This window comes from Phyllobates terribilis, unplaced genomic scaffold (genome assembly GCF_046119375.1).
Source record: "Phyllobates terribilis strain yellow unplaced genomic scaffold, ASM4611937v1 Scaffold_3__8_contigs__length_932513732, whole genome shotgun sequence".
NCBI classification, from domain to species: domain Eukaryota; kingdom Metazoa; phylum Chordata; class Amphibia; order Anura; family Dendrobatidae; genus Phyllobates; species Phyllobates terribilis.
This window is the reverse complement of record NW_027362763.1, coordinates 756,778,109-756,792,015: the sequence shown is the minus strand read 5'-3', so window position 1 is coordinate 756,792,015 and position 13,907 is coordinate 756,778,109. Positions and strand designations below refer to the sequence as shown.

The following is a 13,907-nucleotide window of genomic DNA, read 5'->3' as shown; positions in this document are numbered from 1 at the left end:
ATTGATGACCTATCCTAAGGAGTGGGGTCGGAGTCGGTGTCCATTTTGGTGGAGTCAGTATAAAATGGACTGACTCCAAAAATATATAATAAATTGGGTTCAGTAGTACAATGCAGTATGTGCTGTAATTTTTTTCATTAGAATTTGGGAAAGTTATGAAATGACCTATAAATGTCTGTTCTGTTCCTGATCTAAGGATCTCGGCTTTTAGTTGAGATGAATCTGTGCTGCGCTTTATGTACATATTCAGTAGTGAGGAAGTGCTGGGGAGTCTGAGTCAGGGAAATTGAAGAGTCGGATGTTTGGCTTACCAACACCGCAGCCTTGCTAAGAATAGGCCATCAAAGCAAAAGTAGTGGCAACCTCTTTAATTACCTTCTGTGTAAATTTCTATCTTCCAGTCATGTAGGTGGCACTGGATATCGTTTCCTTCACGCTCCTCCAAACAGTAGTCAAGGCCAGCACAGTTTGAATGATTGGCCACCGCCCCAACGTCATGTGTGTCCTTCTACGAGGAAATCCTCTGGCTTCAAAGTGACTGCCAGCTCCTCGAGCATACACATTGAAGCAGGAAGTACACCCCCAGCTTCATTTTTGATCTGTGCTTGCTCTGAAAGCCGCTGATACTCAGTGGCTTCCTGCATACCGTGATCATTCACCGCTTGCATTGGGCTATGTGCTCACGGCATCCACTAAGCCTATGATTACCAGTGGCATTCAGAGCATGCGCTGCTCGAAAATTGAGCTGGGAGACATGCACCCTGCTTCAATGTGCATTCTCGAGGAGCTGGCAGTCAGCACAGAGCTGTGGGATATCCTCGTTAAGCGTCGTGATATCAGGGAAGTTTAGCCCATAATTCATACTGTGGTGGGCATGACTACTGGCAGGAGGAGCGTGACAGAACCAATATCCAGCACCATTAACATGACTGAAAGCCACAGATTGCATAGAAGAGGAGTAAAGATTAAGAATTATATACTGGAGTATTTAGTTTTATAGACCGGTTAGTGATGCACATAACAATACACATTGGGAGCCGTTTAATGGGGAAAACTGATATGACAGTAAGATGTGTTAGACTACGTTTTGGTGCTCAACTCTAATAGGCATATATGGCTGAAAATGATGCACGACAGAGCACACGGTGACTCCGTCTGCATCATTAGTCTATAGCTCCGTTGGCACATAGACTAGAATCCCGTTTTGGGGGGGTATGGAGGGAAGGAAGAGTATTGGATGTAAGTCCTGATGGAGCCACTAAATGTAGGAAAAAATACTCTGTGAATGTCCCCCTATTATGTATGGAGACCTTTGTCTTGTTAGCCAGCACCAATTTATAAACTGAACATGGAGATGGCACTTTCATGCAGTGTAAACATGAAGCTGAACATGGCGGCCAGAGTACTCAAGTGTTTGCACTGCTGGATATATTAGGTGTAATGAAAAACAATGTCTAATATCTATAATGTTTAGGGGGAGTGTCTAATAAGCTTTTTTTTATGAAAAGAAATAGGAACCATTTAAAGAAGTTGCCCACTACTATTACATTGATGACCTATCCTCAGGACAAGTGATCAATGTCTGATCAACCGGGGTCCAACAACCCGCCGATCAGCTGTTATCGGTGTCAGCGGCCGCCGTCCGGAAGTACTCACTTGCTGAGCTGCTCCGTCTACTTGCAGTGCCCGTGGCTTTGTACTGCACATCCACCTCCTATTCAAATCAAGGAGACGGATGTGCAGTATCCTGCGGCGGCCACAACAAGTAGACGGCGCAGTTCGGCAAGTGAGTAATTCCGGCCAGGGGCACCGATAACAGCTGATTGGCGAGGTGCCGGGTATTGGACCCCAACTGATCAGACACTGATGACCTATTCTAAAAATGGGTCATCAATGTAAAAATAGTGGACAACCTCTTTAAGCTAAATATAAACTGAAACAAAATCTACTTACAAGACTGGCTTCTTCTCAGGAAATACAGAAATGAGTCTTCTAGGAGAGACTAGCATTTCTCAGTAATGCTTCGCGTTGCTGTGATTTGACACTTGAATCTGTTAGCCGAGGAGCTCAGTGATTAGATAAGAAAATAGGAACCACACAGGCCGAGATATTGCTGGCAGCTCAGCAGGCGTATTCCTCTCCCAAACTTTGGATACTTTAATCTATAGGAATCTAACAGAACTGCCTAAAACGGTTTTACATTTCATTCTTGGAAGTATCACCTTTTTCTAAACTTAAAAGGGATAATAAATGTGAAACAGGCTGTGTGACTTTCCAACACTTACTATTCATTGACGCCTTTTGAACTCTTCTAGTTTAGATGCGACGGATTAGCAAAGAAGCTCGCGGCAGCCGTGCAGATTACATTTTAAAAATACAAAATAATTAGGCCACAGGTGCTCGCCGGCAAAAGGCAAAACTTGTGAGGAAATCATATTTACACTGTTTTGACAGTGACAACATTAGTTCGATGATAGCAGTCACTAGATGAAGGGAGATGTGACGGTAGCTTACACACTTCAAAAATTTCCTTCAACCAGCGGTATTCTCCTTAATTGTAACCTGTAACTAAGCCAATATAATCGGATCAGTGTGAATGTGCTACCGTAGTACCGTGACCCCGATGGATATGCCACCTGAATACAGGGAGCTTATTTACAGACAAATGTTGTGGCTTAATCACAATACGAGTTGTAATTCCATATCCGAACTACTATGTCAAGTCAGTGTTGACTAAAGGGTTCCTGCTGACTTCTTCTTATCGGGCTGAGACGCATAGCCGGGTCTCTCCTTGTTTGTGAATAGGGAGGAACCTGTCAATCAAGGTAAGCAGAATGAGGAGCCGCCAGAGGGAGCCACCCAGTGGACTCTTTCGCCTGCCTGGACTTCTTTATCAGTGCATGACTCGTTTTCTATGTTTTATCTAAAAAGAGTAAAACACCACTTCCTGTAATGAGCCTATCTGAATTTCATGCTGCCCAAGGTTCCTTTAATAAAAATTTCTACTTAGACAATGATAATCTCCGGTAAATTAAACTTTGAATTGTCAAGATGTATCCAGTGTGAATGTGATTGAGATGTTTCCAAGAAAGCTGGATGATTTAAAAAAAAATGGCTGCCATCTTTCCCAAATTAAAAGTATTTTTGTTATGCTGCGATATGGGTTTAGGGAATGCATCAACATATTCCTTAAAAGATCTGCCTATTTACAGTCTGGGACTCCGTGTCAACCTCTATGACAGGAGAAAGCATATGAAATGGACATTCACAGAGATGTGGCCAGTTGTTACCAACTCACATTTCTATCTTACCATTTTGATTTTATGAATATTCTATCTCCATTCCTCAATCTATTGTCTTTTGAATGGAGCATTTTTGAGCAAAACAAGTACAGGCTAATTAGCTTTGTGTGATTAAAGGGGTTTTCTCAAGTTTAAAAGCTATCCCTTATACACAGGAAAGTGGATAACTTTCTGATTGAGGGGGGATTCCGACCATCATGGCCCCCACGAACCGGGATCTCTTAAGATATCCGGCTGTATAAAGTGGCGGCCTATTCATTCTAATAGGGTTTACCTACACATACCTCTAATGGGTGCCGCCGCTCATGGCTCTGATGTGGAATACGTTTTTTGGCATAGGTGTAAAAAAAATAACCGTGAACCAGTGCTTACTGGCCAAAATCTTTTTTCCATTTGTGATTATATGCACCCTACCTTAGTAAAACAAAGTTCTCTAGCAGAATGTGCATGATATCCTACTTGGTTCAAACACCCGTCAGCAGTAAGAAGGTTCTGGGCACCTAGGGCTGGATTCATTAAGACCAGGGTCATTCATACTGGTGTTGGTGAGGGGGTGAGCTGGGGTCAGATGCACCGAATTCATGAAGAGGCACACAGCTATTCATGAATCCAGAGTATTGGACAAGCAGTGTACACCTCTATGCCACAAATCCTACTCCAGTCCCTGCTGGAGTAAGATTTGTGGGGTAATGAACGCCCCCATTCGTCATGAATTTGATGAGCGGCGGTCACCATGACCTTGTCACACCACAGCTCTGCTCATGTCAGTGGAGTTGAGAGAAACTGGTGTAAAGAGCTGCACCTAAATTTTGAGACTTTTCAAAGTTTTTATGCTACAATTCTGGATTGAAAGCTTTGATGAATCAGGCCCTGAAAAGTCTATTTTTAATACAATTGTTGAGGTAAGAAAGGTCGAGTTTTCTTCACATTCTCTTGTCTTTTTAATATTTTTCCTATTGCATCTATTTCTTCATGACAAAATCATCTTTCTCTACGTATAATTCAAGTTCCTCCCCTCTTCCAGCAGCATCTCAACAACTACTCATGGCCGCTGATCTCTTGGGGTGGGTTACTAAAAATGTGCCCTGCTTGATTGTTTAGCCCTATAGCCACTGATTCTACCTAATATCCTTGAAAACATCCATGAACAAAAACCTGAGCACAAAAAAAACCTAAACAATTTTTATTATTATTATTCTCATGGTATGAGGGTGGCTTCTCAGTTTAGATAAAGTTTCTGTTTTGTGGTTCACTGGAAATAACTTGAGTTCTTAAAAGTTTCTTAGTAGCAACAGTGGGAAACATAAAAATGTCTTATCTTTAATGCTGACCCAATCAATCAATCACCAAAAAAAAACAACTAGTATACAGTGGGGAAAGTAAGTATTTAATAAACTGCCGATTTTGCAAGTTTTCCCACCTACAAAGAATGGAGACGTCTGTAATTTTTTATCATAGGTTCACTTCAACTGTGAGAGACAGATTCTAAAAATAAAAAACAGAAAATCACAGTATGATTTTTACATAATTAAATTGAATTTTATTGCATGAAATAAGTATTTGATCACCTACCAACCAGCAAGAATTCTGGCTCTCACAGACCTGTTAGTTTTTCTTTAAGAAGCCATCCTACTCTGCACACCTGTATTAATTGCATCTGTTTGAACTTGTTTCCTTTATAAAAGCCACCTGTCCACACACAATCAATCACACTCTAACCTCTCCACCATGGCCAAGACCAAAGAGATGGGATGGGCGGCAGAACAATAGGCAAGCAGCTTGGTGAGACGGCATCAACTGATGGCGCAATTATTAGAAAATGGAAGAAACACAAGATGACTGTCAATCTTCCTCGTTCTAGGGTTCCATGCAAGACCTCGCCTTGTGGGGTAAGGTTAATTCTGAGTCAGGAATCAGCCCAGAACTACATTGGAGGACCTGGTCAATGACCTGAAGAGAGCTGTGAGCACAGTCTCAAACATTACAGTTAGTAACACACTACGCAGTCATGGATTAAAATTCCTACAGGGCACGCAAGGTCCCCCTGCTCACGCCATGACATGTCCAGGCCCGTTTGAAGTTTGCCAATGACCATTTGGATGATCCAGAGGAGGCATGGGAGGTGGTCATGTGGTCAGATGAGACCAAAATAGAACTTTTTGGTATCAACTCCACTCACCATGTTTGGAGGAAGAAGGATCAGTACATCCCCAAGAACACCATCCCAACGGACGACTGCACCGTATTGAAGGGAGCATGGATGGGGTCATGTATCGCGAGATTTTGGCCAATAACCTCCTTCCCTCAGTAAGAGCATTGAAGATGGATCGTAGCTTGGGTCTTCTAGCATGACAATGACCCGAAACACAAAGCCAGGGCAACTAAGTAGTGGCTCCATAAAATGCATTTCAAGGTCCTGGAGTGGCCTAGCCAGTCTCCAGATCTGAACTATTTAATCATAAATAAAAATGTGTTCTGCAGGAGTGCCATCTAATAGAGTCAAAATAATTTGCACAAACTCCAACTTAAAGAAAAAAATTAGACCTTTTTTTTTTTTTTTTTAAACAAACTAACTAGAAATGTATGGACAGTGGTAACCTTGGTGCTATGTAATACATATAAAAAAGTTGGAAATTTTTGTATAACGGGGAGGAGGAAGTTGCCAGTGTAGAAACCAATATATTTAGGATCCTCCCCTATGCACAAATTCTGCATTTGCACTTATAATACAGCCAATGCTCATGGATTTCACCCAACATGACCTCCTGACGTGGAACCAAAACTGACCTGTCAAAATAAAGAGTGAATTTTGCCAGCAATTCCATTGGGAGCTAATCCTTTTTTGGAGAAGAAACAAGAGAATAGACAGCAATTGTTGATCATGCTTTTTCTGTACTTTATAACTTAAATACTGGTAAATATTCATTAAGAAAGAGATTGGTCTACCCGAGCTATGGAAACATCTCCAAAATGCACATTAAAACGCAAGAGGTAAAAGTTTATAAAAGATACTCTACCTCGGGGTACTTTAACTTGAATGTTTTATGCATTTCTCGGAATCGGCTATATCTTCTGAAAACTGTCCAAGTTTCTTCTAAGACAATTATCTGCAGAAGACAAAAGGTAAATAGTACAACCCTCTGTTATTAATACTGAATCTACAAGTAGTGTGCAAGCTCAATAGAAAATGTTGGGGCAACTTTTCTCATTCCTTAGTCATTGAATATATTAGAAAAACATGACCGCATTCTATCAAAAACCACAAGCTAAAAGGGTCCACGGGTTGGGTGTAGGACTGCAGCTCAGGTTCAATAAAGATAAAAGCAATACTGGCAATCACTACCCGTGATTAGAGGAGACTGTTTTAGGAAGACAACATTTTTGTCTAATTCATTACAACCCATTGGGATGACTTCTTTTCAGTTTTGGGTTCTCCGAGAAATCAGCTCTCCTCTGTGGGGCAGAAATCTAGTAGTGTAACCCAGGTAAAGGAAAAGTAAATCATTTCCCAGAATCAATTAAAATTCAAAAATGTGGAAATTTAACTTTAACGGGAACCTATTATTAGATTCATGCTGCCTATGGGCAGCATGGATCAGAGCCTGGCTGCACGATTGTGGCCAGGTATGTGTTTCCCTGAAATACTCTGGCGTTTCAGAGAAAACAGATTTGAGGGCCGTCTGAGGGCAATAAGGAGAAATGAGACAAGTCTGACATCGCCCCTGGCTAGTTTTTCCTCGCTCCACTCTAGGTAATTGGGAAAAACCCTTTAGTCCCTGCCCAGCATTTCAATCTATACTTTCTCTGAAACACCAGAGCATTTCAGAGAAAAACATAGCTGCCACCTTATTTTGCTTCCTTCTAAATGTAACAGTCAGCTGAAAGTGCTGGCTTGTCTGCCTAGTTACCGTATTTTGCGTATTATAAGACGCCCACCCCATCCCCACACACACACACACACACAAACACACACACACAAACACACACACACAAACACACACACACAAACTTGCGAGGAAAAAGGGTTGCGTCTTATAATGCGAACTTACGGTTTTACCTGGGGAGTGCGGCGTCGGATCGGGGTCCCAGCATCGGCCCCACCACAACCGGGGCCCACAGCATCGCCCCGCTACTGCCAGCTTGTGAGGACAGGGCCGCAGCATCGCCCCACCACCACCGTCAACCTCCGCTCACAGTCAACTTTTGAAGACGGGGCCCGGCAGCATCGCCCGGCTCCTGCCTCCGCCGCCAATCTCTGGTATGTATGATCCCCGCTCCACCACCGCTGCCCCCCAGGTGAAAAGGATTATAAGGCGCACCATTTTATTTAAAAAAAATATATATTTTATTTTGCACCCCAAAATTTGGGGTGCGTCTTATAATCCGCAAAATACGGTATTTCTGTCTCCGTAGCGGATTTAAACTGCAGGTCTAGAAAAGATCCCTACTTAGGCTAGGGTCACACCACCAAATTTTCTCTTATCTGAGAAAATCGGTCCAATTATGATAATCACACTCTGATCTGTGCGATCTCAGTGTGATTCGATTTTCGAAGATGACAAGATGGGGAAAAAAAATCTCCATCTTCTCGACTGTCAGTCTCTGAAAATCACACCGCAGTCAGATGTCATCCGAGTGCGGTCTGCTTTCCACGGACTCATTAACTTGTATGGCTGAGTACGATCAGAATATATGATGTAAATCATGCATGCTATTTTTTCCTCGGACAGACTGTTCGAGGAAAAAACTGGGGGATGTGCACAGCCCCAAAGAACAACAAGGGTACGAGTGTGATCTGAGGCTTTGTCGGATCGCACTCAGAGCAAAAATATGGTCGTCTGCACGAACCCTTAAAGAGTGAGGTTATATGCTCCCCTTCCCCATGCTTAGAAAGGGAATTGGGTCTGGGTATGGGAGCAGAGAAACACACTGAGTAGAGATCTTAGCAAGACCTGCAGTTTAATTTAGCTAGAAAGTAGGGATGAGCAGACCCATGGAACTTCTTGCTCTCCTCCCGGACTTCCCCTGGACCTCCAAACATTAGCATCAGACACTAACTGTCCAGTACGAACACCGAACTTTTCACTTTACAGTGATCTAAGCAGACAAGCCAGCACTTTCAGCATGGTGTTAAAGATAGAAGGAAGCAAAATAAGGAAATAAAGTATATTACAAAGCCTGATCAGTGATTAAAAAAAAGAGAAATAGTTAAGTTACTCTTTAAATAGAACCTTTCATGTTATACATGTAGTCCGATCTGTGGACAGTATGGTAAAGAAAAGGAGATAGATTTGTAGGAAAAGATTCAGTAAACCTTTCAGGTTAGTCATTGAAACCCCTGGTGTTTCTATGCATAGAGTAAAGTGGGTGGTCCTACTTGTCAGCTTTATCTCTATGCACAATGATACAGGAAATGCTGTCATTCACCAATTAGGACTGCCCACTGGACTATGCATAGAAACACCAGGGATTTCAATTAATCACATGCAAGGTTTACTGAAAGTTTTCCCCCTAAAAGTGTATATAAGTCTGATCAGCTCCTGCTTTATAACCTGCAGATTAGATACCATTTTCAACATGACAGGTTCCCTTGAACACAATGGGGTACCACCTCCATTGGTTCAGTATGCCACTAAAACAATAACCTACATTACATAACCGAAATAGAATTGAAAATAAATATATAAATAAGACTTTGCTAGCAATCAAAGTTGGAAAAAATACAGCAGTTATAAGAGTTTAAGATTTAAGAACGTGTCTATCAATACAAAAAAAAAAAAAACACCACCCCTCACTAGGAAGCTGTAAATGTGTATTCGATGTAGTTCAGCATGAAATGTTGTACCTAACCTTTATATTCTGGGTGTATACTTCCCACTGCTAAGTTTCTGTCTATGTACATTCTCTCTTCATGCCTACTGTGGGGGGAGAGCTCTTTCTGATCTAATGTAAGAGCTTTATTGGTGCACCAAGCCAATCATATAAATCCCCCAACCCACCCACATTTGCCCTAATTCTGCTTTATAGAAACACTGAGATGTAAACTGCAGCTGCATCCCCCTCCTCCCCATCTAGCATTTACAGTATAATGTCCACATGTTGGAAAACTAAAAGGTTTCTCAATTTTTTCAGAGAGCCTTTAGACTTGGAAAAGGGGCAAATTCTGTTTGCAGGTGAGGAAGATGCCACTTTTTATCTTAACATACAGTGTATTACAAAACTACATACTTATTTATACAAAAAATTATAAAGATGAATAAGGATGAACACAACAGTTACAATTACCTTTATTTCAAATTCATAGTGTTCATCTTTTCCTTGTCCACAAAGAACATAGCGAGGTATTGTTACTTTCACTGGATCCGTTAGATCATCAGGATTTACACCTAGAGAGCGCGATACCAACCGCTGCAATAAAATAAGAGGAAATTTATAAGTGTGCTAGACAACAAAAAACACAAAAAAAACAAAGAATGAGAAATGTCTTTAGTTACACCTAGAAAAAAATCTAATAAATCACTACAAATAATCTAAAAAAAACTGCTAAACGTATTTGGAGTAAACTTGTAAAATAAATACTATAAAAAAAGCAGCCCGAGAAAAAAAAGACAATAAATAAAATTTTTCAGTCATTACAGTAGATGAATCTGCTCTACCACCCACACAACCCATATGTGTGAACAAAAACAATACTTACTATGGGATAGTTTGCAAGCAGTGTGATGTTCAACTAACTCTCCCTTCATAAGGCTTTTTCTAGTTTTAGGTTAATCAACATATGATGAAAAATTTTTCATGTTTTGGGTTTCTGTTCCTCGCCAATTACTGCATGTGCACACGGAGTCTTTTTTAATGAGGAAAACTCCAAGTTTTGAGATTCTGAGCAGGATTTTAAGACTTTCCAGACAGTTTCTGCACTGAAACTCCTCAAAAAAAACCTCAGTTTTGAACATAGCCCTTAAGATCTAGTCCGGCTTACTCCAAGGGGCCTGATGACCTGGCTTGGTCCAGTCCAACCAACATAGGAGCATTGCTTGTTACAATAGAGAGCTTTAATACATTTGGTAAGACAAGGTGGCATTGATGCAGTTTCTGTGAATGAAACTGTGAATGAACTGCTGGAAAAAAAACTGTGTACCCATTTGACAATCAAAGGCTATGCGCACAGGTTGCTTTTTTTCTGCACACAAAATCTGATCTCTTGGCTGTAAAAAAGGTGCGGACAAAACCCAGATTTTGCTGCCATTTTTGCTGCGTTTTACAGGATCAAAAAGTTTCGCTTTGCTTCCACCTTGCAAGCATTAACAATACAAGTTGTTAGGCCACAAATGCAAGACGTACAGTTATGTTCAAAAGTTTACATACCCCGGAAGAATTTTTCCTTTCTTGGCCTTGTTTCAGGGAATATGAATGATAACAAAAAAACTTTTTCTTCACTCATGGTTATTGGTTGGGTGAAGACATTTATTGTCAAACTACTGTGCTGTCTCTTTTTAAATCTTAATGACTGAAAAAATGCTGCAAAAACGCTGCAAAAATTGACAGTTTTCCAATTCAGTCAGGAAAAAAAAAAGTGTGTGCATGAGATTTTTGAAATCTCACACCTTTTGCTAGTACTATAAAAAAAAAAAGCAGCTTAAAATATGCATAAAAAATACACAGCAAATATATGCAGCAAAAAAACACAACGTGTGAACATAGCCTAATGGCTGCAATAGAGCAATTTTAGGCAATGTTATTCAACCACTTCCAACATGTAAAAAGTTATAGGTGATATCTGGTACAACAGACAGCTACATTATACCACACGCTTAAGAGCTTCTTTAAATCTTAGAAAACATTTGAATGTCTTATTTTGAAGTAGACTGTACAGCTGGCAGATCAAAAGCCCAATAAGCCATGACAAAGATGAACATCCAACTTTAAACAAGCATTAAATTATCCTTGCTAACTGCTTCATCTAAAAGGTAAAACAAAATACAGCAAGAGGTTGGGGCCATGGCTACTTGAAGAGGCACTCTGAAAAATCGTATATTTGCCTCTGTTTGTATGGTACATCAGATAAAAGGTAGTGCAGGTTCTTTTAGGTCATGTTCACATGTTTTTTTTAAAGAGGTTCTGTTCCAAAATACTCATCAAAAACTGCTTAAAAACACATGGAAAACGCTTACATATTCTAATTCTATGGAAATCCACTTTGATGTTCATACAAGGAAGTTTTGAGCAATTTTTTGTCCTGAAGAGGTATTGAAAAATGCCTGGTGGAATAACAAAAGAAAAAAGGCATGTCACCTGGATTTGGATGCAATCTGCACCAAACTAGGCTCTGTTCAATCACAAGACAATAATAATTATAACAATAATAAAGGCTTAAGGAAAAGATAAATTCCTCTAAAAACAGGGTCTCCTGAAGCAGTGTTACTTGCTTACTGGACTATTGCTGGCATATCAGCTCCGCTCCCAGTAATATCACGTTACTTGTACTATGATGGTCCAAACCCATACAGCATCTTATCTTTGTAGAGACTCAGTCTTCCTATATATTTCTATGAAACCTGAGGCTCTCGCAGAAGTTCATAGAGAGACTAACTTCAAGTCCATACGGAAGAAGCTATACAATTAAGGACTTGTTCACACAACGTTTTTGATGCATTTTTCTATGCGGGAAAAAAAAAAATCAGTATTTTACAAAAGCAGCAAAATAAATGAGATTTCTAAAATCTCATTGACGTTTTTTTCCTTGCATTTTTTTCTTTCTTTTAAACCGAAGCATGAAAATTCTTTCAGCATTTTTGCAGTGTTTTTTTTCCCCATTCAATTTAATGAATACAAAAAATGCACATAATATATATTTTTCATATGGGAGGAAAAATGATGCGAAAAAAAAAAAACAAAAACACTGTGTGAACATATTCTTAGACAGAAAGTGGGATGTGTTGTATACTAGTGCCAGAAATGAAGTTATAATTTGATACTGACGTGTGCGCGAAGAAAAAAACCCGCACAGTACTACATAAACCGGTAAGAATCGCAAAGTGCCTCTGTAGAATATATTAATGACCACAAAGAATATAGGAAAGATCTTCTACGTGTCAAAAACAAGAACATCTAAGGCAAACATCCCATCCCATCAAGTCAATGATAAGACAGCATTTTCAGCTTTCTCCGAACCTTTATTACTATGCAGTTAATGCTTGTACGGAGAGGCCGCTGTGAGCGGTTTCTTGGTGGTTCTGTCTGGGGAGGCTTTATAGATATTACAAGCATTTAGAAGATTAGTTTTTCTGCTGAGTTAAAATCAAGCACCGAGCCAAAAGCAAGAGGGAATTTGGATTGTGTCTTCAATGTTGGCAATGAATAAGTCACTGTGTATTTATCACGCTCTGCATCAGAATAAGCCAGAGGAGAAGAAATCAAAGAAAATTAAAGACTACCATTCTCAATTATTAACAGAATCATTATTGTTTAAAAGGTTTGTACCTGGAACCCAAGGGCAAGATCAGTTGTGTCAGATTCAGATTTGTGGTGAAAACGAATTTACAGTAAAATACAGGTGGATGGAGTTTAAAACAGTGCAATTCACTTGTAGAAGAAAAATTCTATATGAAAAATCAGTAAATCAGTTTCAGAATTGTTCGGAGTTTTTACTGCAAATTGTTACCCTTCAATATACAGAGGTGAAACATACAATGAATCAATGCAAAATCAGCATGTCACACAAGTGGATTATGCAGATTTGCGGTAAATCCACGTCAGAAAACTGTGGTACATGTGGCCTTTGCTTAATGCCAAGTCTACTGATTATGTACAAAGAGGAGTTAAGGCTCGTTTACATGTCTGATTTTCTTGTTCAAGTGCTTTGTGTAGTTTTCACAGATAGCACTCATACCTATGGTATTCTATTGAGCTGTTCACACTTCCGATTATTTTTTCTTCGGACTGAGGGGTCCACGCCACATATCTGTGACATGTCTGATTTTGATCCGAGCATGGGATCAAAATCAACAATGCAAGTCTAAGGGTCTTTGAATATATCGGACCGCATTCGGATTCGCATTCGATTTTCAAAGACTGTCAGGAAGGAGAAAGTGGAGAATCTTTTTATTTTTTGTTTTCTCTCCACATACAAGAAAAACTGAGGACACTTGGACCGCACTCGGATTAGAATAATCAGTCCGCTATCTTTGCATGTGGAAAATATGGACTTTTGAATGAACCCTTAATGTACTTGAACCACAGAAGAAGCATGATCACTAAAATGGGTAAAAAAAAAGTGTACCTCTGGCTACATTAAAAAAAAAAAAGGCTCCCGGTCTCCTTGATATTTTTGTGAAGAAACTTGGTGCCATTTGTCTCTTCTTATCACAGTTGCTTTCAAGTTTGAACTAGTACATACAAGTCTGCCACCATGAAGAATCAGCAAATTATGTTATGAGCTCTAGTGTCAAAACATCGCAACTCTCTTGACCGACTAATTCACATAGCCACCACTGGGTAGCCCCACTTAACACAAACAGATCATGACAGAATATAGTAATCTATATTTTTTAAATCTGGTCATCATATGACACTCATCTCAGGATATGTCAGTCCAAAAGGAAATAT

At 40.0% G+C, this 13,907-nt stretch overlaps 1 protein-coding gene across 3 annotated transcripts in view; it reads right to left on the bottom strand.

Moving 5' to 3' along the window:
* The window catches only part of KIF16B (kinesin family member 16B), a 454,357-nt gene that overhangs the window by 71,848 nt on the left and 368,602 nt on the right, over positions 1 to 13,907 (bottom strand). For all 3 annotated transcript variants that reach the window (XM_073672199.1, XM_073672197.1, XM_073672201.1), the window contains 2 exons: positions 9,588 to 9,710; positions 6,320 to 6,409 (listed from right to left, as the gene is read on the bottom strand). In XM_073672199.1, coding sequence (XP_073528300.1) covers positions 6,320 to 6,409; positions 9,588 to 9,710 — 213 coding nt within the window. The remainder of the gene's footprint in view (positions 1 to 6,319; positions 6,410 to 9,587; positions 9,711 to 13,907) is intronic.